General features: G+C 43.2%; 1 protein-coding gene and 1 long non-coding RNA gene across 2 annotated transcripts; one reads left to right on the forward strand and one right to left on the reverse strand.

Annotated features, from left to right (window-relative positions):
- Nucleotides 1-735: 735 nt before the first annotated feature.
- On the forward strand, nucleotides 736-5,559 carry LOC307183116. The gene is made up of 3 exons (XR_013827363.1): nucleotides 736-966; nucleotides 4,169-4,307; nucleotides 5,500-5,559. It is a non-coding gene; the product is annotated as an uncharacterized lncRNA (long non-coding RNA).
- On the reverse strand, nucleotides 3,744-22,476 carry WHAMM (WASP homolog associated with actin, golgi membranes and microtubules). The gene is made up of 10 exons (XM_079915150.1): nucleotides 21,702-22,476; nucleotides 18,501-18,674; nucleotides 15,995-16,145; nucleotides 13,164-13,333; nucleotides 11,999-12,164; nucleotides 9,417-9,604; nucleotides 8,371-8,457; nucleotides 8,040-8,135; nucleotides 6,318-6,795; nucleotides 3,744-4,491 (listed from the first exon to the last, which is right to left on the reverse strand). The coding sequence occupies exons 1-10, from the start codon at nucleotides 22,311-22,313 to the stop codon at nucleotides 4,196-4,198; spliced, it is 2,418 nt and encodes an 805-aa protein (XP_079771276.1). The 5' UTR covers nucleotides 22,314-22,476; the 3' UTR covers nucleotides 3,744-4,195.
- Between the last annotated feature and the right edge of the window lie 1,158 nt (nucleotides 22,477-23,634).

Consider the following 23,634-nt stretch of genomic DNA (forward strand, 5'->3'; position numbering starts at 1 on the left):
CACGCTCCCTACGCACGTACAGCTCTTAAATCATTAATTCGTGTATTCATGTAACAAATATTTCTTCAGCACCTTTATGCCCCAGGCCCTGGGAACACAAAGGTGAAAAGACACAGATATTTTCCGCAAATCTATTACGTTCCAGTGGAGCCGTGAGGTGATACATTGCAGGTGCAAATGGAACTCAGCTGATCGAGGATTTGTGAGACTCCCCCTCCAGCAGGGCTCTCACAGGTGTTCAAGAACAGGAGTCAGGGTACATCCTGCTTCTCCAGAGCTGGGGTGACCCTGGGCCACTCTGAAGACTTTGTGAGACATCCAGCTCCAAGGCTTTTCGTCTTGGAAGGAACCTGCAATGACTCTAAGTATGCCTGCCTCACTCTTCCCTTTCACAGCCCCCTCATTTCCTGTCTGACTTGTATATATTCGTGTTTTTCTAAGGATGGTCTGCAGACCAGCTGCTTCAGAGCTATCTTGGGTTTCCCAGAAAAACCTCCTGGATTAGCATTTTTGCAGGCCAGGCCTTGCAGTATGCATTCTAGAAGCTCCTTGTGCTAGACAACAAGATGATGGCTCCCCAAGAGGTCCACATCCTAATCCCCAGAACCTATGAATGTGTTACCTTACCTGCGCGAAGGGACCTTGCAGATGGACCTTCAGATGGGGAGAGTATCCTGGATTATCTGCGGTGGGGGGGGCCCAATCTAATCACAGGAGTTCTTAAAAGCAGAGGACCTTTCCTGGCTGGGGTCAGAAAGAGATGGTGATGGAAGAAGAGTCAAAGAGATACCATGTTGCTGGCTTTGAAGATCAATGAAGGGGCCACAAGTCAAGGAATGCAGGCAGCCTCTAGAAACTGGAAAAGCTTCTAGCTTCTCCCCTAGAGCTTCAAAAAGGAACACAGCCTTGCTGACACCTTGATACTAGCCCAGTGAGACCCATGTAGGACTTCGGACCTATGGAACGGTAAGATAATAAATTTGTGTTGTTTTAAGCCCCTATAATTGTGGTAGGTAGTTCTGGCAGCAATAGAAACCCGATACGCTCCTCCCACGAGTTTACATATCTAAGAGTTGAGAAACTCTGCTGTACAGTGAGTCCCCGACATGCAAACGAGTTCCATTCCGAGAGTGCGTTCCTAAGACCAATTTGTTCGTTAAGTCCGGCAAAGTTAGCCTAGGTACCCAACTAACACAATCGGCTATATTGTACCGTACTGTAATGGGTTTATAATACTTTTCACACAAATAATACATAAAAAACAAACACACACACAAATAGTACTGTACGGTAAAGTACACAAAAGCACAACCACTTGTAGTAGATGCATGCGCATGAAAATGTACGCCAGACGCGTGAACTAACTTACATGATTGGACCTGCGAACGCATGTTCCCATCTTTGAAAGTTTGCAACTTAAAGGTTCGTATGTAGGGGACTTACTGTATAAATTCACTCGGCTACATGGTTTCACATGACGGGTGGTCATTCATCAAAAACCTCTTGATTCTGGCTCCTGCTACTACCTGCTTGATTCCCCAATTCAAATGCGGGAGAGGGAACGAATGAACAAATGAGTCAGTCAGTCTGAGCAGCCCGGCTCATGGTTTTTCACTCCGGGACAAGCCATAGGAGGCTTCCAGTTATGGATTGGCTGTCCTAGCGTCAGCTTTAGCCAGAGGGCCCAACTCAGGCTCTAAAACGTGGCCAAAGTGGGCTGCCCTTGTAGCCAGGGCTGTGGGTTGGGGGAGGCGTTGTGACTGGTGTCCAGGACAAGGGGCAGTGGTCCTAGAGTGGGGGCGGGCCCGGGAAGACTTTGGAGAGGAGGACGCGATGGAGTTGAGACTGAGAAGTGGGTGTGGATTTGCCGGACGGGTGGCAGAGGGCTGGGATGCCCCGGGCGCTGAGGCTTAGGAGAGCAGGGCCATTGGAGGGCAGCCTGCTTGGTATTGCTGGAGTAAAACCTGTGGTGGGGAAGGGGCGGAGGGGCAGCAGCCAGGTTTCTGAGGGGCAGGCTGGAGAGTGGAGCAGGACGTCGAGGGGGGAGGTGGGGATGGATTGACGGCACTTTAGCGGGTGGACTGCACAGGTTTGAAGCTGGACAACAGCAGACAATACTTGACCCTCCCCTCGGCCTGGATCCGCTGAGGCCAGAGTCTGGACTTAAGCCTTGGCTGGAAGAAGGGGGGAAATGGAGAAATGAGGGAGAGAGGATTCCAGAGAAGTTTGTGTGCACGTTAAGACAGTTGGGCGAGGGGTTTCAATTGGAGAACTCTCTGGAAAAGGATCTTTTTTTTTTTTTTGAGTCTTCTCATCTTTGGCAGGCCTTAGAAAGCAAATTCTGAGAATTATCCAAGTCTGAGTAAGCTCACTGGTGTCTCAAAATACTGAAATTACAAGAATTAAAATAAAAATACCAAATTGCATAATAAGCATAAGAAAGTCCAGCAGAGCTCTGATGTTGCCATTTTTAAAAATACCAGATTCTTTCTAGAGAAACTTTTTTGTGCTGAGCTTGGCCTGTCTATGGTGGAGAAAGAGGCCTGGGAGGCTGCCACTTGGCCTGCCGCTGGGATTTGCGACTGAGGCCCGGCAAGTAGCCAGCAGGGACTGTCCCCCGTGCTGCAGCATCGCCCCCCTCCCCCCCACACACACACACCGGGAACCTGCCAAAAGGAAAGGGAACAGTGGGAACAGAGGTTAATGCCGGGTCAGGGCACCAAGGCCTGGGCCCCGGGAGCAGAGTGAGGCACCTTCGTGTACAGGAGCTGGAGCTGGGTCTGCATCACTTCAGGTCAGGGAAAGTAGGACACCTGACGGAGCCACGGGTGACCTGGCAGTGGCCACACTGAAGGATCTCCAGCCATGCACGGAGGTCCAGGCTGCAGCTGCTGAAGGACCCAGACCCCTCCCAGCTATGCCAGCTGAGGCCCCTTGGAGTTAGCTAAGAAGAAACTCTAAGTAGGAAGGGTTTTGGTCTATAACTTTTCTTTGGAAAAGGAGGGTCGATTCATCTTGTTCTTTGTAACCCAGGATTGCCATGGCAAGAGTGAGGGTGATGACATTAGTGGGGATGCTTTGGACAATTTGAGAAATGAGGAGAGTGCCTTGTATGGGTCTCTTCCCCTTTCCTAATTTTAACACAGAGCAAGGAGGAGAAATGATTCCAGCATGAGTGCCTGAGGGAGACAACACTCTTCCTCCACCCTTAGTAGTTGCTTAAATAAATGTTTAACGTTTTGGGGATTTTGTTGTTGTTGTTTTTGGTTGAGTTGGGTCTTCGTTGCTGCGCGAGGGCTTTCTCTAGTTCAGGCGAGCAGGGGCTACTGTTCGTTGCGGTGCGCGGGCTTCTCACTGCAGTGGCTCGTCTTGTTGCAGAGCACGGGCTCTAGACGCGCGGGCTTCAGTAGTTGCAGCTCACGGGCTCAGTTAATTGTGGCACGCAGGCCCTAGGGTGCGCGGGCTTCAGTAGTTGTGGTTCGTGGGCTCTAGAGCGCAGGCTCAGTAGTTGTGATGCACGGGCTTAGTTGCTCCGTGGCATGTGGGATCTTCCTGGCCCAGGGCTCGAACCCGTGTCCCCTGCGTTGGCAGGCGGATTCTTAACTGCTGTGCCACCAGGGAAGTCCCGTTTAATGTTTTCAGTAAGATTTCAGCTAAACCCAGCCAAGGGAGGGATGGCTGTGTTAAGATATTACGTTTCATTTCCTCATGAGTGACACTGATGCATTATAAATAGTTCTTTATTATGAGTTTATATACTGCCTGATACATGAAATACATTTCCTTTAAAATAATTCCTGCTTATAAGCAACTTATTCGGATTATTGTTAAGATAATGTTCACATTCAAACCTTTCAATCCCAGGAAACCACTACACACACTCGGGAGGAACGGTCAGTAGTGCTGTTTACCATAGCAGTGTAAACGTTTTTCAGAATAAGGGAATGATTCTAGATTATCCGTGGTGAACAATAACTACCATTTTCTTATGCCAGCAGTGCTCACCGTGCATTCTTAGATGCGTGAAAGGCACCACGTCTCTCCTTCCTTCCCTGACTTTAGGAGCTGCAGCGTTAAATAAAGCTGCAACGTCACACACCCAGCCCTGCTGATCTTTCGGGGTGTTATGTGGCCAGTCTACCAGCACCCCATGCACATGCTTTTCCAGAACGAGCCTTGGGCCTTGGCAAAGAGGCTAACGGTCCCACTCGCCGGGGTTCTGCTCATCACGATCGTCCTCCTCCGAGTCAGCAGATACTCTCTTGATTCTCTGGAGCGCCGCCTTGATGCTCCTCTCCAGGTCGCTGGTGGGTTTATTGCTGGGGCTCGGGCCAAGGTCAGGGTGAACTTTCTTCAGTTTGACCCCTTGCCTTATGGCAGCCAGAATGTGCTCATTGACTGAGGCACGGGGAGGGGACAAAGTGGGCGCTTGCGCCTTCTGGAGAGGGGCCCTGTCATGCCTTAAGGAGGCCAGCACTTCATCCATCGACCCTGAAATTGAGTAAACAGAGCAAGGAGTCACGAAATCATACCCTTTCTCCCTGAGATGCCGAGACATTTTTGTACTCGTTAACAGGGTTACGTCACCCATCAGTTAATGCGACGACGTAAACAAATCATCATCATTCCATTAAACAAATGCTTCGATTATCTGCTAGAGAGGTCGACCGTCAGCTCCCTTTCTGAATCCAGGATAGTCTAATTGCTGATATTTTACCTTGACCACTTATTTTCCAGTACTTCTTCAAATCCATAGCAACTCCCAGGCACAGTCAAAAGTCAACATACCTTCTGTTTCTCAAGACACAGGTGTTATCATCCTTTTGTGTAACCCTGAAGATAGTTATGAATTCCTGGGGTATTAAAGTAATCCAACCCAATGTGCATTGACAGCTCTAAAATTGTATCTCCTCCATTTCCCTTCCCACTTAAGAATTTTTTTTAACGTACCCCACTGTATTTCTCCAACTTCAGTCTCGGATATTAGTCAGTGATGACTCGTGCTGTGATAATGAGGCGAGTAGGTTTCTACACATGAAAAGGCTTAAAGCAAAACTTTAATCAGTAGCTCAATGAACCCAGAGTGGGTGGCACTGGCACATTTCTCTGTATATAGTGTGTTTAATTCCACCTACATTACCCTGACGTAACTTACGTGCTCTACTTTTGAGGGTGTGAAATGCTGTCAAAACACAGATTAGATCAGAGTTTCAAGGCCTTGGTGACGAGAAGCTATTTTTCACTCTGGCACCTTGAGACCCCTGCGGGGGTAAAATCTTTTACCACCTGCTGGAGACTGGGGCATGACTGTAGCCACTCATCTAGGGACCTTCTACATGAGACTTCAAGGTGAACAGTCATTTCTAGTTCAGAATTGAAAGGCCATGCCGTGGCTAACAAGACACTTTGGATTTTAACCTATAACTTGTTATTACATTTCCCTTCTAGGAGTAATAAGACAAAGTTTCACCATCGAGGGCATTTTATTATTCTTTCCAGTGAACTGAGGCAGCGTGTGTGAGCTGATCAGGGCTTCCTACACTGTGGGCTACACCAGGCCGGAAACAGCGCTCCCCCCCACAAAGCCCTGCCACGTCCCATCTCTCGTCTAGGCCCAGGCACGTGAGCTCTCGCTTTCATTTACACGATGTTGCCACAGACCCCATGGAAATGGGCCTCCGGTCTCTACCTAAGAGCGTGCACATTTTCCTTTGTACCCGGCTCCAGGTGCAAAGAAACCTTGAACTCAGAATAACCAGAATCCGCATTAACCAGAACCACAGTTTGGAACTGTTCTGTTTGTATAATTCACATCACCTAGCACAGTCCCCTTGTATGCTCTAGGCATAGGTACTCAGGCATAATCTGTAAAACAAATGTACACAGCATTTTGGTAGAATTTAAACACAGACACAAACACACTCCAGAGCGGTGGGCTCTGAGTCTGGGCAGATTTCAGCCCGTCTCCTCCATCGTCAATGTCTAAATCATAATTAGAATAACGAGCAGAACGATAGCCCTCATTAGACAGAAATAGTCAAGTGTATTCACTGTGCTATACTTGCAAATGCAAAAAAGTGGTCTACTATTTTTCTGACCGCTTCATTTTAGAAAGATTTCCCGCCGCATTTATCAAACTCAGATTTAGGCTATGCTAACTTTGTAATAAAAGAGTGACAAGGCAAAAAAATACTGAAATATTTTAAGATTGTAGAGAGTTCTAAAAAAGATTTTGATTTGAAGATGAAGGCTCCTAAAGCTAGAACGCTCCAACCACCTAACCACCCCTGGTGAGCAGGGACACTTCGGCAGATTACCTGGGCAGCTAAGACTGTCTGAGGAACCACACGGGCTCTCAGCGGGCGATTCACACACTAGAGGAAGTGGCTGATCATCTTTCGCTGAAGTCCTGAAGTGTAAATTCCGATGATTTGCAGATTGAGAAGAAAAGGGCGGAGCAGGGAGGGGCGGTGGTGGTGGTGGGGGCGGTGGCGGAGGTGGTGGCGGTGGCGGAGGTGGCGGCAGTGACAACTCCTCACTTGATCTGCAGTGTGTATGGGCACCAACTGGAACAAAAGTCTGAACAGGGATGTTTCTAGCACAGTCTTCATGCTCAGGGGTTCTCACGTTACTAACTTCGGCTAAGGGAGCGCTTCTGGTTTTCCTAGAGGACGGATGGATCACCGCCGTCATCTGAGAAGTCGGCGGGGACGTCTGCCGGGGAGGTCCACTCGGCAGGTGTGCAGCCGCAGGGTGCGAGCGAGAGCTCTTTAGGACAGAGCGACCTGGACATCTCTGAAAATGAAAAACTGCCGTGAGAAACTTGCTACAGACGCAAACCGTCAAAATGCTGAAGCTTTCTGTAAGTGAACACTGAAGCATTTCTGTGCGTGGATTATTCTAATTCACAGAGAGGCTCCTTCTCACCGTGTACCGCCACCCTTGCTACTAAATCTATTAAGGAATAAGCATTTATATCCTTTCATAGAATACTTTCTCTGTAATAAAGATATGAAAGTATATATACAGATGAAAACATTCATCATATCTTTAGTATGAAAAATCAGAAACTTAGTATCAACGATAGCTGGAAAAAATTATGGTGAATTTAAAGTATTAGGCAGCCATGAAAAATCATAAGTAGTGCAAAGTCCAAAACATCCTTAAAAAATGCAGATGATCTGGTGTTAAATGTATAACCAGGTAAAAAACAGAGGTATGAAAAATACCAGCAGGGTGGACCTCAAAGTGACAGTTAAAACAGGAATTATGGATGTTTCTCTAATTTTTATGTTTAGAGCAAATTTTATAATTTAAAAATGTGAATTAAAGAAGTTCTGATGAACGCATATATGTGAAATCTAGACAAATGGCACAGTTGACTTTATTTGCAAAGCAGAAATAGAGACACAGACAAAGCAGAAATAGAGAACAAATGTATGGATGCCCAAGGGGAAAGGTATCTTGTTGGTATCACACAGTGCACCTTCAGTACCTCATCCCAGAATTATGTCTGGGAGTGGGTGGTATTCTCTTTTGGGTCATTATGAAGGTGTGTGTTGCAGGTGTGTGATGAGAACAGGTTTATGTTCTACATTCAACGAATTTAATGTTACTTTAAAGTAAGTATTTACTTTTTTTTTTAAAACCTATTCACTTTTAATAGGGCGCAAAATTATACTTACATCACAATGTTTCCTTGACCAAATTTTAAAGACTTCTTTATTACAAATGAGGAAACAGCTAAATCTAAGGGCAATTTAACTATTTTCAGTTTTCCCTGCCAGCTGACACCATGGTGAGAGTCACACCACCTGGTCAGGGGGCAGAGCAGGAACCCTAGTGTGCGGCAAGGTCAAAAACATCATGATATTTCTAATATTTTTGATTTTTATTTATAGACTACAAATAATGGCATTTGGGAAACATTTTATGTCCCAAATTTCTGTTCCTAATACTTTATACTTTTCTCCTAGGATGGGTGATCTTCATTTATTTCTCCAGACGATGCAGGCGAAGTGATTATTTCTAGAACTCACCTCTTTAAATGCTCTCAATCGTTGGAGTGTTTTTTGGCGCTCTTGGTTTATCCATTCTTTTTTCTTTTGCTCCTCCTCTTTTTTCTGGTCTCTTTTCTGTATTTAAACAAACACATACTTGTAAACTTCTCAGAAGTTCTGAGAAAGAGAGGGACTGTCACCTGACCTTATTGCCTCCTCTGGCCCCCACATCTGCCCCCCACGCTGCAGGGCCAGACAGCGCTGTCCCCTCACGATCAAGGCTGACGGGGCAGCGGAGCTCCACTTTGCACAAACTTAAGCCCGTGTGTCATGTTATGCAAATATAAAACATTTTTCTTCAACCACTCACCCTCTGAACGCTATGATGCTGATGAAAATATTTTATGCTTTCTTCAGCCTGCTGCAATCTGAGTCGATGATTTTCTTTGCATTGATCCTGGGGGAATAATATAATTTCATAGATCTGTTTTTCACTTGGTTATAAATTGAACGCCACATGGTTTTTAATATTACCATGGGCTATAGCATAAAAGGTTAAAAGAAAAAAGCACTGCATTGGGGCTGCAGTATAAAGCATTTATTAATAGGAGTTATGGTGTGGCTCATTGCTTCTGCCTTCTCCTCGGTCACGTGATACGGGGCAGTGGGCTGCTTATGGGAATCCCTCCTTCCTGGTAGGAGGGCCACGGCTGGGATTTAGTGCTTTGAGAGATGGAAAAGCAAATCCTCCAAACAAGTGGAAATGAGAGGACATACAGGCAGTCCCACATTCCTAAGTGGGATGTGTCCTAAGGATCTGTTTCAATGCAATTATTTTAAACACATTTCCCCATAATGTTCTAAGTGATATCTCCAAATATACCTACGTAACACATCCAACCTACAATACCTGAAAAATTATATTAAGAACTACATCTCAATTATGCTTAGCCATTCTTAGTATGTTACCTTTTTATGTAATCACGGAGTGTTTAAAAATTAAGAAAAAAATCACTCACCGCATATAAGGATTGAAATGAGCTGAATATTATCTGACTGATATTTTATAATCAACAGTTCACAATAAAATTAATTTTAGCATTTATTATAGCTGATTAGAAGTTTCTACCTATTGTGGTTTTTAAAATACCTGTGTAAGTAATAGGCATTCAATAAATAGTTGTTGAAAGACTTAATTAAAATCTAAAGATGATGGCAAAAGCTTAAATCCAAAAGGAAAAAGAATCTTAAGAAAAACATTTTAAATGTATTTTAATTGTATCCACTGATAGCTACATAAACACACACAAAATTAATCATTGATAAAAAGCCTTATTTTCAATACCTCTTTATCTTTCATAAAAGAAGAAACCCTTAGAAGGGGTAAGAAAAGAAAGCTGCCCTGGGCACTCCTACCTTTCTGTTCCTGAGACGGGCTCTTCTGGCACAGATCCTGCCCCGTTTAGATTCCAGCTGCTGGCACTGCCGGCTGAGTTCCTTCACCTCCAGATTCTTATCATCCTGCAGCCCCATTACATGATCCATGACTTTAAGTTCCTCTGGATTTTCACATGGATCATAATAGATAACTTCATCCTGTTTATCTAGAAACATATTAATGATTTCTTAAAAATATGTCTTATTATTAAAAATAATGCATACTTTTTCTAATGTAAGGAAAGTTAAATATCCTTGTAATTATGATTAACATTTATGTATATGTGTACACACATACACACACACACAACTTATATAGCTACACATATCAATAAACAGAATTCTTAGAGAAACTTTTCCATGTGATGGAAATATAATTTTAATGGCAACACAGTATTCTCAAATTTAAGCACTCTCTGTTGTTAGAATATTCCAGTGTTCTATTATTATCAATTTCACTGTGATGAACATCTGAATATAAATCTTTGTGTACATTTTTTATTACTTCCTTAGCAGATGAATATTTAAGGCTCTTGATGACTCTTGTCAAATCACCCTCCTCCAGAAAGGCAACTTACATTCCACCAGCAGTATATCATTAAGGTGCCTTAATGATATTTAATCTTAATTACATATTGATTTTTTTAAAAATACATGCTAACTGTAACAAATTCAAGCCCTACAGAAGTACACAAAATAAAAAGTGAAATTTCCCTCTTCCTTCACCAACTCTTTGGCATCTTATTCCCAGAGGAAAACATGGACAGTTTGGCATGCATCCTTCCAGATTAACTTTTTTCTAATAGAAGTTTTTCCTAAATATGTAAAATGCTTATAACGTGAAGCTACTGTAAAGTTTTTTGAATATCTAGGATTAAATTAAATGTTCAGGATCTATATGAAGAAAATAACTAAACTTGGAGGAACTTTAGGGAAAAAAAGACTTAAGTAAATGGAGAGACATACCATGTTCTTGGATGGGAAGATTCAAAATTGAAAAGATGACAATTCTCCCCAAATTATCTCTAATGTTAAGTGCAATCCCAATAAAAATTCCGAGTTTTTGGGGTTTTTTTGTTTTGAACTTGCCAAAATGATTCTAAAGTTCATCTGGAAGAATAAAGGAGTGAGAGAAGTCAGAAAATTTTTGGAAAAGTAGAGTAATGAGGGAAGTACTTGCTTTACCTGATACTAAAATGTACCTCCAAGGTACAATAATAGAAACAGCATGGTACTGGCACCAGAAGCCACTCACAAATCAGTGAAAGAAAATAACAATTCATAAATAGATCAAAACAAATATGATAATTCTGGATTTGAGACAGGTAAAACTCAAAGCAAAGCAACAGGGGAAAATGTTTTTAAAAACTAGTGATTGGGACTGCTAACAATTTGGGGGGAAAAGTTAGATTCCTACCCCACATCAAAATAAATTTCACCTGGATTAAAGAGCCAAATGTTTTTAAAAACAAAATCATAAGAATACTGAAATAAAACATAAGTAAATACTGATATAATTTTGGGATAAGGAGGTATAACACCAAAGCAGAAGACTGATAGAGGTGACTTCATAATAATTAAATATTCCTACAAGGCAAGAAAAAGCAAATGACAGAGAAATTATTTGCAACATATGACAGATAATAGAATAACATCTCTAATATAGAAAGGGAATGTTCCAAAGAAAAATGGTCAAAGGCCATGAATAGGCCATGAATAAATGAAATACAAATGGCCAGTAAACATACAAAATTGCGTTCAACATCACTTGTGATTAAATAAATGAAAATTAGAAGATGCCATTTTTTGCTCTCAAGTAGGTGAGAATTTAAATGAATAAGTATGGGGAAAAAGCTATTTTATAATCAGCTGATGGGAGCATCATTTTGTACAACCTGTCTAGAGGGCCATTATGTAGAATGAAATTTAGAAATTTAGAAAATAATAGAGGTGCAAAAAAATGCATATCAAATGATTCTTGTAGTTTTTTTTTAACAAGTATGTGTCAAAATGTAAAACATGCATTGTCCTTGACCTGATTCCATCTTTAGAAATTTATTCCAAGGAAATAATCTGTTGTATACACAAAGACATGTGTAAAGGAAGGTTCTTCACTACAATGCTGTTCACAACAGTGAAAAACTGGAAATCCCTGCATGTCTATACAATGGAATACTATGCAGCCATTAAAATTTTTGATGGTTTTATTACTTACTGAAATGGAAGAATGATTATTATGTATTAAGTGAAAAAGAGGTTACTGAACAGGATACATAGTTCTGGTTTAAGAAATTGAAAGATTTATAAACATCAGCATACAAAAAAGGCTACAAAGCTATAGAGCCTAAGTATCTCTAAACGATTTAACTGGGGTAATAATAGTTTCCCTTTGTTTTGCTGTGTGTTTACCAATGAATATATTATTTGAATAATAAAGTACTAAAGGGAAACTTTGTTAGAAAATTTCAGATATATTAGACAATATACAATAATTGATAATATGATCTATATTTCCTTGAATGTGTAATTTAAGCATATATACATTTAAATATATGTTTTACCTTTTATAAGTCTTTTAATAGAGTCCAACTGTGTAACAAGCAGTATTTCTTCATATTTTAATATCTCAAATTTAACCTCGTATAGTTCTAACTGAACTTCATAATATTGTATTTCTAATTCGTCTACAACATTTATTTTTTTTTCTTGTTCTGGAAGATCTTCTATCTTGTTTTCATGAAAAAAAATAAGAGCAAGTTAAAATAATTAGTACATTAAAGGCAAACTTTACAAGCATTCAAGTTATTTTCTATTCCTTGCTCAATATCAAATATAAAAAAAGCAAATAGAGAAGAAACACTTTTCCATTTCATTTAATGGGATAAAAATGCCTTCTTCAATGTTTGTCACAAATACTTTATCTCATCCCTGAAATATATGAAAACATTTAGGTTTTGAGAAAAATAAACGGCAATGAGGTATTTACAAATGTTTTCTGCTTTAAAGTCATAATGTTACAGGAAAAAAATTAAGTGACTATGCTTCTAGGATAAAGCACCTCTTTGATTATTCTAAAATTGTGCTGAAAACACGGCTTGATTGATTTTAAACTACTGAGTACTTGATTGATTTTAAAGTACTACATCAGTACTGAGTTTGATGTTATCGTCAAGTGAATCCTACAATATAATATTTCACAAACAGGGACCTCCTTGGTGGCGCAGTGGTTAAGAATACGCCTGCCAGTGCAGGGGACACAGGCTCGATCCCTGGTCCAGGAAGATCCCACATGCCGTGGAGCATAAGCCGATGCCCCACAACTACTGAGCCTGCGCTCTAGAGCCTGTGAGCCACAACTACTGAGCCCACATGCCTAGAGCTTGTGCTCCGCAACAAGAGAAGCCACCGCAATGAGAAGCCAGCGCACCGCAAGGAAGAGTAGCCCCCGCTCACCACCACTAGAAAAAGCCTGCACGCACCAATGAAGACCCAACAAAGCCAAAAACAAATAAATAAATAAACAATTAAAAAAAAAATATTTCACAAACATTTTGACCAAAGGGAAACTTCACGGCCAACCTTCCACAGTCTGCAAATTCTTATCTACTGGAAGATGGTGTTGGAATAAGCAAAGAAAGGAAGCTCTTTCACAATGCCTGGAAAGAAAGATTCTACCTAAAATAAAAGTATATTTTTAAAAGAAAGTTTCACTTATCTTTGTCTCACCTTTCCCTGAATTTCAGCTCTTTTGTGACTGAAACACAACTCTTTGGCTCTCATGAGTTGCAGAGTCTCCCGAGCTAACATCAGCTTGAGTTTTTCTAACCTGGGAGTTGCTGTGGCCCAGGCAGCCTGGCCAAATCTCTTCTCATCCTGTGCCATTTGTTTCTGCATTCCTGTTGTATTGTAATTAATAAAATAAAACATAATTACAACTCATTAAAAACAGAAAAATTTATCCTGAACTAATTCTTTGTTTATTGCCTCCCATGTTACCTGCAAAACATCCCTTTTAAAAGAAAAATTCTTGGATTTTAGTGAATTTTTATTGTCATAAAAATAATGCATGGTTATTGGTATAAAATTTTAGATAACTTCATTTAAAAAAAGAAAATAATAAATCATGAATCTCACTTAGTTAAAGCAATTGCTTCTTATATTTTTATATTTTGGTGCATATACTTCTAGACTATTTCTATGTTTAGCTAGACAGACAGGAAGATATAGTTTGACCAAAACAAACAAACAAAAACCCCCCCCACAGGATCATCATTCTGCTTTATATCTTTTTTATTTCACTTAATATATCAGGGAACTCTTGCTATTCATAAAAATAGTTATAGAGAATCATGCTTACTGCTACATGGCATTCCATTTTATAAATGTACTATAGTTCAACAAACTGACAGACAATAAGTTGTTGCTATTTGGGTCTACTATCAACAATGATTTAAGATCAAAGTCCTTCACCCAGCCCACAAGATCATATGGTCTCATCCCTGCCTGTCTTGCTGGCATTATCTCATACCACATTCTCCATTCAGGCATACCTCAGAGATAATGCAGGTTCAGTTCCAGACCACCACAATAAAGCGAATATCACAATAAAGTGATTCACATGAATTTCTTGGTTTCCCATTGCGTATAAAAGTTATGTTTACACTGTACTGTGGTTTATTAAGTGTACAGTAGCATTATGTCTAAAAAAACAATGTATACTTGAGGCAGGAGATAGACGGGCCCCAGACTACACAGTTTCTCCCCTGTGGACAGAAACTCTGTAATAGCAGAAACTCCATAAAAGCAGGATAATGGGGACTTCCCTGGTGGCACAGTGGTTAAGAATCCACCTGCCAATGCAGGGGACACGGGTTCGATTCCTGGTCCAAGAAGATCCCACATGCCACGGAGCAACTAAGCCCGTGCGCCACAACTACTAAACCCGTGTGCCACAACTACTGAAGCCCACATGCCTAGAGCCCATGCTCCGCAACAAGAGAAGCCACTGCAATGAGAAGCCTGTGCACCACAACTAAGAGTAGCCCCCGTTCGCTGCAACTAGAGAAAGCCCGTGCATAGCAACAAAGGCCCAACGCAGCCAAAAATTAAAAAATTTTTTGAAAAAAAAGCAGGATGATGGAGGAGTCTGGGCCCTTACCAGATAAGAGATAAAAGACCACATATTCCTCATTCTCAAAGTCAAGGAGAACTTCCTGACTACACATGCACAGAAAGGCTCCTTAGAGGTCAAAAAGGGAGGGGGCGCCACCTCACAGTAAGTGATGTCAACCTACCCTAGGCCTCTAGAATCCATCTTGGCTAAGAGATGCGCACACACACGGGAGGATCCTGAGATATACCAAATACAGACTCAGAACCAGGCAAAGCAAGATGATTGGTCAAAGGAAGAAATGCCCCCTAAAAGTGATTCAGACTACCACGAGGGTGCGACTCTCTCTGAGCCCACCCGTGTGTCTATCCACAGTCACTGTCCTCTTTTTCCTTCTAATAAACACTTTACTTGCTTCACTACTTTCTGTCTCTATGTGGAAATTCATTTCTACACAGCTGACAAGGCCAGGGCTTTGTCACTGGCCACTGGTCCCTGGTGGTCTTGTGGCTAGGATTCAGCGTCCTCACTGCCACGGCCTGATCTCAATCTCTGGCCGGGGAACCGAAATCCTGCGTCAAGCTGCTGCAGGCTGAGGCCATCTGAGATCACATACATACCTTAATTTAAAAATACTTTATTACTAAAATATGCTAACCATCATCTAAGCCTTCAGTGAGTTGTAATCTTTTTGGAATAATAACATCAAAGATCACTAATCACAGATCACCATAAAAAATATAATAATAATGAAAAAGTTTGAGATATTAGGAGAATTACCAAAACGTGACAGAGACATGAAGTGAGCAACTGCTGTTGGGAAAACAGCACTTGCTATTTTACAACAGACTTGCTCAGTGCAGGACTGTCACAGACCTTCAATCTGTACAAACGTAACATCTGTGAAGTGCAGTAAAGTGCGGTGCAGTGAAGTGAGCTATGACATGAGGTGTGCCTGGACTGTGCTCCAGCCCATGGCTTCCTCACACTTGGCATACTTCCCAAGTTCCTCAGACTTGTCAAGCTCCCAAAAACCAGAGGGCCTTTGCAAATGCTACCCCTGCCTGGAACACTCTTCCCTCACTGTTTTGCTTTCTCCACTTCCATTCACCCTTCAGATATCAGGGCAAGTGCCACTTCTCAGAGGCCTTCATTGGCCACTCTGATTGGGCCTAATTTCTCTCTCCTAAGCTCTCAGAGCCCCATGTTTCTCTTCTTCATGTGGCTTGTTGCCAATGCCATTTTCCATGTGTTTGAATGAATATATAATTAATATAATTAAGGTTTTTCTCCCTTCACCTGACTGTACAGTGGCTGTTTACGCTTTTCCTTATATTGAATCCCCAGTACCTAAAAAATACAGAACCTGGTGCTTAAGAGGCACTCAAATGTTCTCCGAATAAAATGAAAATTACATGTATCTTAGTATAGCATTTTAAATTATTACCTGCTAATGCTTCTACTGTTTTTTCAAAATAATTCACTGTAATATCTTGAATCGAGACTATAGCTTCTTCAGCCCGTCTGGTCCATTCTTGGGCTTCCTTCTGCAGGGCAACTATCCTTTTAGGACCCAGACCATCCTCATCCAAGGACTTCTATAGAAAGAAGGGAAAGTTGTATTCGTAAAAGGGAATAGTAACGTAGAGCCATTAGGAAATCGAAAGGAAATTGGTCACACGGATTATTTCAGCTACTTTTATTACTACTACATAGTCAATTAAACTTCACTCATTCATCAGTTCCTTACTGAGTATGAATAAGGCTCTAAGTGGTGCATCCTTTGGATGACAAAGGGATACTCTGAAGTATAAAGGGAAAAAACCCTACTTTTACTTTGTATTACTCAAATAACTTTTTCTGTAAGGGAATGCTGTCAAGTTATGTTTCTCTATTAATAATGATGCTCGATTGTTTGAATGAGATCTGTATTGTTAAGCACTCAGCAAAAGCCTGGTACATGACACTCAAGTGTTAGCTGTTGCCGTGGTTTCTTTTAGGGATATGGCAGGAAGCTTTTCAATAGTGAGATTCTTTTCTGAAGGGCAAAAGTAATACAGTAACCTAAAACATGAATGATCGTGACATATACTACGTCATCTAGTATCCAATTCTTCTACCAAGCATAATTTAGTGACATAAGAAATATACCCAGGTTAGCCATCAGGGAAATGTAAATTAAAACCACAATGAGATACCACTTCACATCTACTAGGATGGTTATAATCAAAAAGACAGACAATAACAAGTGTTGACGATGATGTGGTCAAATCGGAACCCTCATTTACTGCTGGTAGGAGTGTAAAATGGTGCATTTATGGAAAATAGTCTGGCAGTTCTTCAAAAGGTTAAACAGAGTTACTGTAGGGTCCAGCATATCCATATATCCAAGAAAAATGAATACATATGTCCACATAGAAACCTGTACACAAATATTCATAGCAACATTCATAATAGCCCAAAAGTGGAAAGTTACAAATGTCCATCAATTGCTAAATGGATATGTAAATGTGCTATGTGCATATAATGAACATTATTTGGCAATGAAAAAAATGAAGTTCTAATACACACTACAACATGGATGGAACTTGAAAACCTGATGCTACATGAAAGGAGCCAGACACAAATCATTCCATACGATATGAAATGTCAAGAACAGGGAGATTTAGAGGCAGAAAGCAGATGGGTGGTTGCCTGGAGTTGGGGGGGAATGGGGAATGCATATGGAGTTTCTTTTCAGGGAGATGAAAATGTTCTGGAATTAGTGCTGGTGGTTGCAAACTCTGAATATACTAAAAACCACTGAATTGTACACTTTAAATAGGTGAATTATATGGTCTGTGAATTATATCTCAGTACAGCTGTTATTTAGAGAAAGAAAAAATATATACAGGAAGTAAAGACAATCCAAATAATAGATTTGCAAAATAATGAACAGAACAACTTTCTCCACAGGTTAGGCTGGCATGAGTTTCATCTAAACATGATACCATTTTTATGGTAGCCCGGCAGTGGCCATGAGTGCATGTGTGGAAGGATGGCCCAGTGCAGGGGGCAGAGATCAAGAGATCTCTGCTGTCTTCTGATTCCAGCTGGTTTAGAACCAGAGAAAGCTACTGAACCTCCCCACCCACCTTGGTTCCAGATTCATTTATAACACTGGAATGATAATGCTTATTCTAACTAGTGTTCCATGGCTCAATGAAATAAGAGGAATGACAGCATTTACTAAAGTTTAATTTACTGAATTACAATCCAGGGCCTTGCTATTTAAATTTTCATCCTATTTCTCAGAAGTCTGCATGTGTCCTTAGAGGCTGAAAATAAGCTAAAGTAAATAAGCAACACATCAAAAACAAGTCATCACTTCCCTGGTGGCACAGTGGTTAAGAATCCACCTGCCAAGTGCAGGGGACACAGGTTCGATCCCTGGTCCAGGAAGATCCCACATGCCACGGAGCAACCAAGCCCATGCGCCACAACTACTGAGCCTGCACTCTAGAGCTCACGAGCCACAACTACTGAGCCCATGCGCCACAACTACTGAAGGCCGCGTGCCTACAGCCGGTGCTCCGCAATAAGAGAAGCCATCGCAATAAGAAGCCCGCACACCGCAATGAAGAGTAGCCCCCGCTCGCTGCAACTACAGAAAGCCTGCGTGCAGCAATGAAGACCCAATGCAGCCAAAAAATTAAAATTAAAAAAAAAAGTCATCAGCAAAGAAAGTGCGTAACCCTTGAAAATCTGCAGAAATCTTAATGTATTAAGACGACCGATGTAAAATGTCTTCATCTGAAATCAATTTAAAAAATAATAAATTCAATATATCTACAATATAACTAAATATAGAGTAAACCCGAAGTGGAAACACAGATTGAATCTTAAATGCAACTGAAGAAATAGTATACGATAAAGAATAAATCTCATAAAGTAAAAATATAAAGAAAACGTACCAAAATAGCAAGCTTACATGAAGTTGCAAGTTCTCGCATATCCCTGAATGGCTGCAGTAAATACTGGAAGAACATGGTTGCAGCAGTAACTAATTCCTGGTATGCTTCATCTTCCTCTCGATACACTTTCATTAATGCTACCATGGTGTTGGCTTTTTCATGCCCTTGAAGCACCTAGAAGGCAAAATGTAAATAAAGCTCACGTGTGGACAGTATTTATAAGATCATACCAAACCAACAAAGCTAAAGAAACCTGAATGTTCTAAACTTTAATGCGTCAATTTAAAATACTGATTAAGGGCTTCCCTGGTGGCGCAGTGGTTGAGAGTCCGCCTGCCGATGCAGGGGACGTGGGTTCGTGTCCCGGTCCGGAGGATCCCACATGCCGCGGAGCGGCTGGGCCCGTGAGCCATGGCCACTGAGCCTGCGCGTCCAGAGCCTGTGCTCCACAACAGGAGAGGCCACAGCAGTGAGAGGCCCGCGTACCGCAAAAAAAAAAAAAAAAAAATACTGATTAAACATGAAAATGCTATTGTTCTCCAACCAAAGTGCCCAATAAGAATGGTTAAATAAATCATGGTATATCCACAGTAGATTATTATTACTATAATCAATCATTCAGCACTGTGCTTTTGAAGACTGTTTAGTAACTGGGGACTTACCAGGGAAGCCCTGGGGACTTTTATAATAATAAGTGGGAGGTGGAGGAGGATGCAGAGTTGAAAATTTTATCTTAACTATGTTTCCTCTAAGTACTCAGAGAAAAGGACCAGAAAAAGGCATCAAATAGGGGGTAGACTGAGGATATATTTCATCACTTTTCCGACCATAAAGGTTTTGTGAGGATGTACTCCTTTTTTAAAAGCTCATAAGGACACAGAAATGCCTCCAAGTACTTCTCCAGCATGCCAACTCTCTTAATTCCCCCAGGTTAATATTGCCACCAAACCCCCAGCAGATTCAGTTAGCATAACAAATGTGGCTCTAGCCTCTGCAGAGTGCTTCTTCTGAGGCAGGACAGAAAATAAACTGAGCATTTATAATCTAGATAAACTCATTTGGTAAGAAATTACCTTACCCCCCAGGAGAAGAGAAATAAAATCAAGTAATAGTATAGACTTTTTTTCCCCAGTCAATAACCTTAAATTCTTCTATTTCCTTCCCTCCACTTAAGGATAAAGTGATCTATGTTCAGCTGACATTTTATCCAGGTGATAATAATAGGATTAAAAAAAGTTTCCCTGAAAAATATTAAAACACACAAAAAAGTAAACTTAAGACAACTGATACTTTTCAGTCTTATTGCTTAGACTATTCAGAATTCAAACCATTCAGCTTCACTTTATATACACTAGCAATATTGGCAACTGGTCTAATTCTAGAATCAATTGCTTTCCTGTTCTAAATATGAGCTGAGTATTAAGATGATCACATACACTTCCATGGATGCAGTATATTTTATATTTAAGCCCTCCTCTGCCCACCTGTTACACGTAAACAGGTGAACCACACAAGTGTCAACAGCTAGCCTAACAGTATGAACTATACTGGTGCCATAGTACCTCTGAATGAACTTCAACTTGGGTAACGTATAACTTTTACAATAGTAACATATGTTAGTTTAAGGAAAAACCACTTCTGTCAGAAACTGGTGTCTAAAAAATAAAAGACTGTCTGATTCAAAATGATAAAGTTGGGCTTCCCTGGTGGTAAGAATCTGCCTGCCAATGCAGGGGACACAGGTTCGAGCCCTGGTCCTGGAAGATCCCACATGCCACGGAGCAACCAAGCCCGTGTGCCACAACTACTGAGCCTGTGCTCTAGAGCCCGCAAGCCACAACTCCTGAAGCCTGGGCCCCTAGAGCCTGTGCTCTGCAACGAGAGGCCACTGCAGTGAGAAGCCCTCGCACCGCTGCAAAGAGCGGCCCCGGCTGGCGGTAACTAGAGAAAGCCCGCGTGCAGCAACAAAGACCCAACACAGTCAAAAATAAATTTAAAAAAGATAAAATTGACTGGCCTGAAACTGCTCTGTGGTTTCCTCACATTAAAAGTGAAATTAGGGGCTTCCCTGGTGGCGCAGTGGTTGAGAGTCCGCCTGCCGATGCAGGGAACACGGGTTCGTGCCCCGGTCCGGGAGGATCCCACATGCCGGGAGCGGATAGGCCCGTGAGCCATGGCCGCTGAGGCTGCGCATCCGGAGCCTGCGCTCCGCAACGAGAGAGGCCACAACAGTGAGAGGCCACAACAGTGAGAGGCCCGCGTACCGCAAAAAAAAAAAAAAAAAAAAAAAAAAGTTCATTCTATATTTAGCTTGAGAGGATATAATTAAGATTTTGAAATGTGGCTGGATTGTTCTCTTACACCTCCCCCTCCTCAAATGAAGGCAGAGAAAAATCATTCAGATTAAGTACAGCGTATAATGAGAAAAAGGCGAGCAAGAGGCATGTCAGGGTGTGGGATAGAGCACTAAATCTTGACTCAGGAGAGTCAGCTGGTTGTGGATATATCAGCCATATTTTTCTCTTAAACCCTTTGGTGAATTTGTGAATCCCCTTCAGTTCTGTAAGCTTACCACTCAAAAAATGAATTGTTCCATCTCGCTAATTACCTCTTTCAAGCTTAAAATTGCACTCACGTTGCTGCTGTTCCACACTGATGAAGACAGCTCACATCCTGTCGGCTGTCCACTTGACCGAGTCTTTATCACCTAAAAAACCTGTGTCCTAGAAGCACCTTCATCCTCTAAAACATTTTGTCTCCATTATCGGTCTTCCCTCATACACAGAACCTGTCAGTGTTTACCTTCAGTCTGTGTTGTCATTTCCTACACGGATGGGATATTTCTAGTTTTGCTTTCAGTATTCTCTGGCACTTCCTGTCAAAACAGCCAGCTCCACCAGCATCTTCAGGGGAAAGGTTTAAGGGCCTACCCTGGCTCCTAACTGCGATTAAACTTTGATTTAACTTAGTCCTCTCGCTATAGGCCCCACGGGGCTTCCGCGGAATTCCCCTTGATGCTCCCCGACAGGTGAAGAGCACCTGCGAGGCTGCTAGCCCTTCCGCGCATCACGCTGTTAACCTGCTCCTTCCCCGCGCTGGTCTGCGGAAGGACCCCCCTCTCGCACTCGTCCCAACCTGGAAAAGGGCCCGAGGCTCAACCGAGAGGCAGAAGGACCGGGCGACGGCCCGGCGGGCGCGTACCTGGCGCAGCCGCGCCCCCGCCTCGTCCCGCCGCGCGCGCAGGACCCGCTCCCGGAACTCGCGCAGGCTCTCGCAGTCGGCCGCGCATCCCTCGGCGGGGAAGAGCGCGTCGCGCACCGCGGCGCCGCCGCAGGCGTCGGCCGCCTGGCCCAGGTAGCGCTCCAGCTGCCCGCACAGCTCCTGCAGCGCCGCCTCGCCGAGGTCCGTGCGCGCCGGCCATACCAGCGTCCACAGCCCGAGCCCCAGGCCCCAGGCCCCGCCACCGCCCGCGTCCAGTTCCGGCGGCAGCCGCGGGAAGCAGCGCTCCAGCGGCGGCCACAGCGCCGCCAGCTGCTGGTGCGCGCCGCGGAGCCCGGCGGCCGAGAGCAGGCCTGCCCAGCTGGGCGGGGGCGCGGCGGCCTCAGACACGGGCTCGGACACCAGCTCGGGCCCGGGCTGGCTCCCCTTACGCCGCCGCCGCTGCGCCGTGCGGTCGTGACAAGTCACAGCGAACTTGCCCTCCACGTCGTTCCAGGCCACGAGGAAGCGCAGCTGGTGCCGCTCGGGCTCGGCGAAGAGGTCCTCGCGGACCGGCACCCAGCCCTCCAAGCTGTCGGGTTGCTCGTCCTCCATGACCGCCGGCGGTCAGCGCCCGGAGAGCTCGGCTCGCCGGAGCCTGGTCTCCCTGCACCCCCAGCCACTGGACTGTCTGGACCGCGTCATTTTTCGCTGAACTGAAATCGGCGTCAGCACCCCAGCTGCCGCAACCCTCGGCACTTTTGATTGGCTGCCCGCGGCCTGTGAGGCTTCCAGCACGCTTCCGGGATTGGTTGGGTGATAGAAGGGAGGGTTCGCGACAACCAATGAAAAGGTCAGAAGGTCGCCGCTCCGAATCAATCAATGTCGCAACCTCGTCTGGAGCCCGGAATGATCACTCTTGCCTCACCTTTTCCACCTGTGTACACACTGACGTTGAAAAAAATATTTGTTAAATGAACGAGTTATTGTCTTAGCCTCCTACACTAAACTGTGAACCTCTTGAGAACGCAAACCCAGCTAGCTGACTTGGTCTTCTATTACTGGGTAGAAGCCACAAGCTTATTGGTATCAATTCAACAAGCTTTTATGGAATGTTTGCTGTGTGCCTGTTTTGGGAGGCTAGGCGCGGAGGGGGCATACAAAAAACGTACAGTCCCTCCGCCTTCAAAGCATCCCAGCTCCCAACCAACATGTTTAAATATAATCGGTGTTCTAACACGTCATTTTAGAGATAAGGAAACTGAGACCCAGAAAAGAAACGTTTCTTAAGATACACAGACATGTTTATGTATGACTGATTCACTTTGTTATAAAGCAGAAACTAACACACCATTGTAAAGCAATTATACCCCAATAAAGATGTTAAAAAAAAAAAGATACACAGACACTTAGGCAATTAGACACTTCAGACCACCTGGCTATTGAAGACCTGTTTACGGAGATCAGGAGGTGTAGTTTGCAGGTAGGGATGGAGTGTGGGTTGGAGCTGAACCTGTTCATACAACAGGGTATAAGACAGCACAGGGCTCTACCCAGGAAATGTACAGTGTAGACAGAAATACAGTACATGTCAGCTCCCGTCCTGTGAGAGCACTGCTAGAGGGGTAGTGGGGTTGGAGGACCGAGGGGGAGGAGCGAGAAGCCCAGGGAGCGGGGAAGGAACCCTTCATCAAAACACGGTTTGTGAGGGCTTGATTCAGGAACTAGTGAAAGGGCTTTTGAAGTTTTTGAGCTGGGAACGCCAGGAATCAGATTTGTACTTGCTATTATTGCCCAAGGTAAAACAACAACAACCCCCCTCGCCCCCCCAAAAGAAAAAAACCAGGGCCAGGCTGAAGCTTTGGTTAGGGGCATCTCTACCCCCCCCCCCCCCAAGATAATCCCAAGGCATCTAGCAGCCTCTGTGGAATGTAGC

The sequence above is a fragment of the Stenella coeruleoalba genome, assembly GCF_951394435.1.
Source record: "Stenella coeruleoalba genome assembly, chromosome: 2".
Lineage (NCBI taxonomy): Eukaryota > Metazoa > Chordata > Mammalia > Artiodactyla > Delphinidae > Stenella > Stenella coeruleoalba.

Bases quoted from the DNA above. Each gene is read 5' to 3' on its own strand.
- WHAMM (XM_079915150.1), bottom strand. From the start codon at position 22,313: ATGGAGGACGAGCAACCCGACAGCTTGGAGGGCTGGGTGCCGGTCCGC. The intron at 9,605-11,998 runs GTAAAACATATA...ATATGTTTCTAG, and splicing joins TATTAAAAGACTTATAAAAG to ATAAACAGGATGAAGTTATC. The intron at 4,492-6,317 runs GTAATCTGCCGA...ACTCAATTTCAG, and splicing joins AGACAGTCTTAGCTGCCCAG to GGTCGATGGATGAAGTGCTG.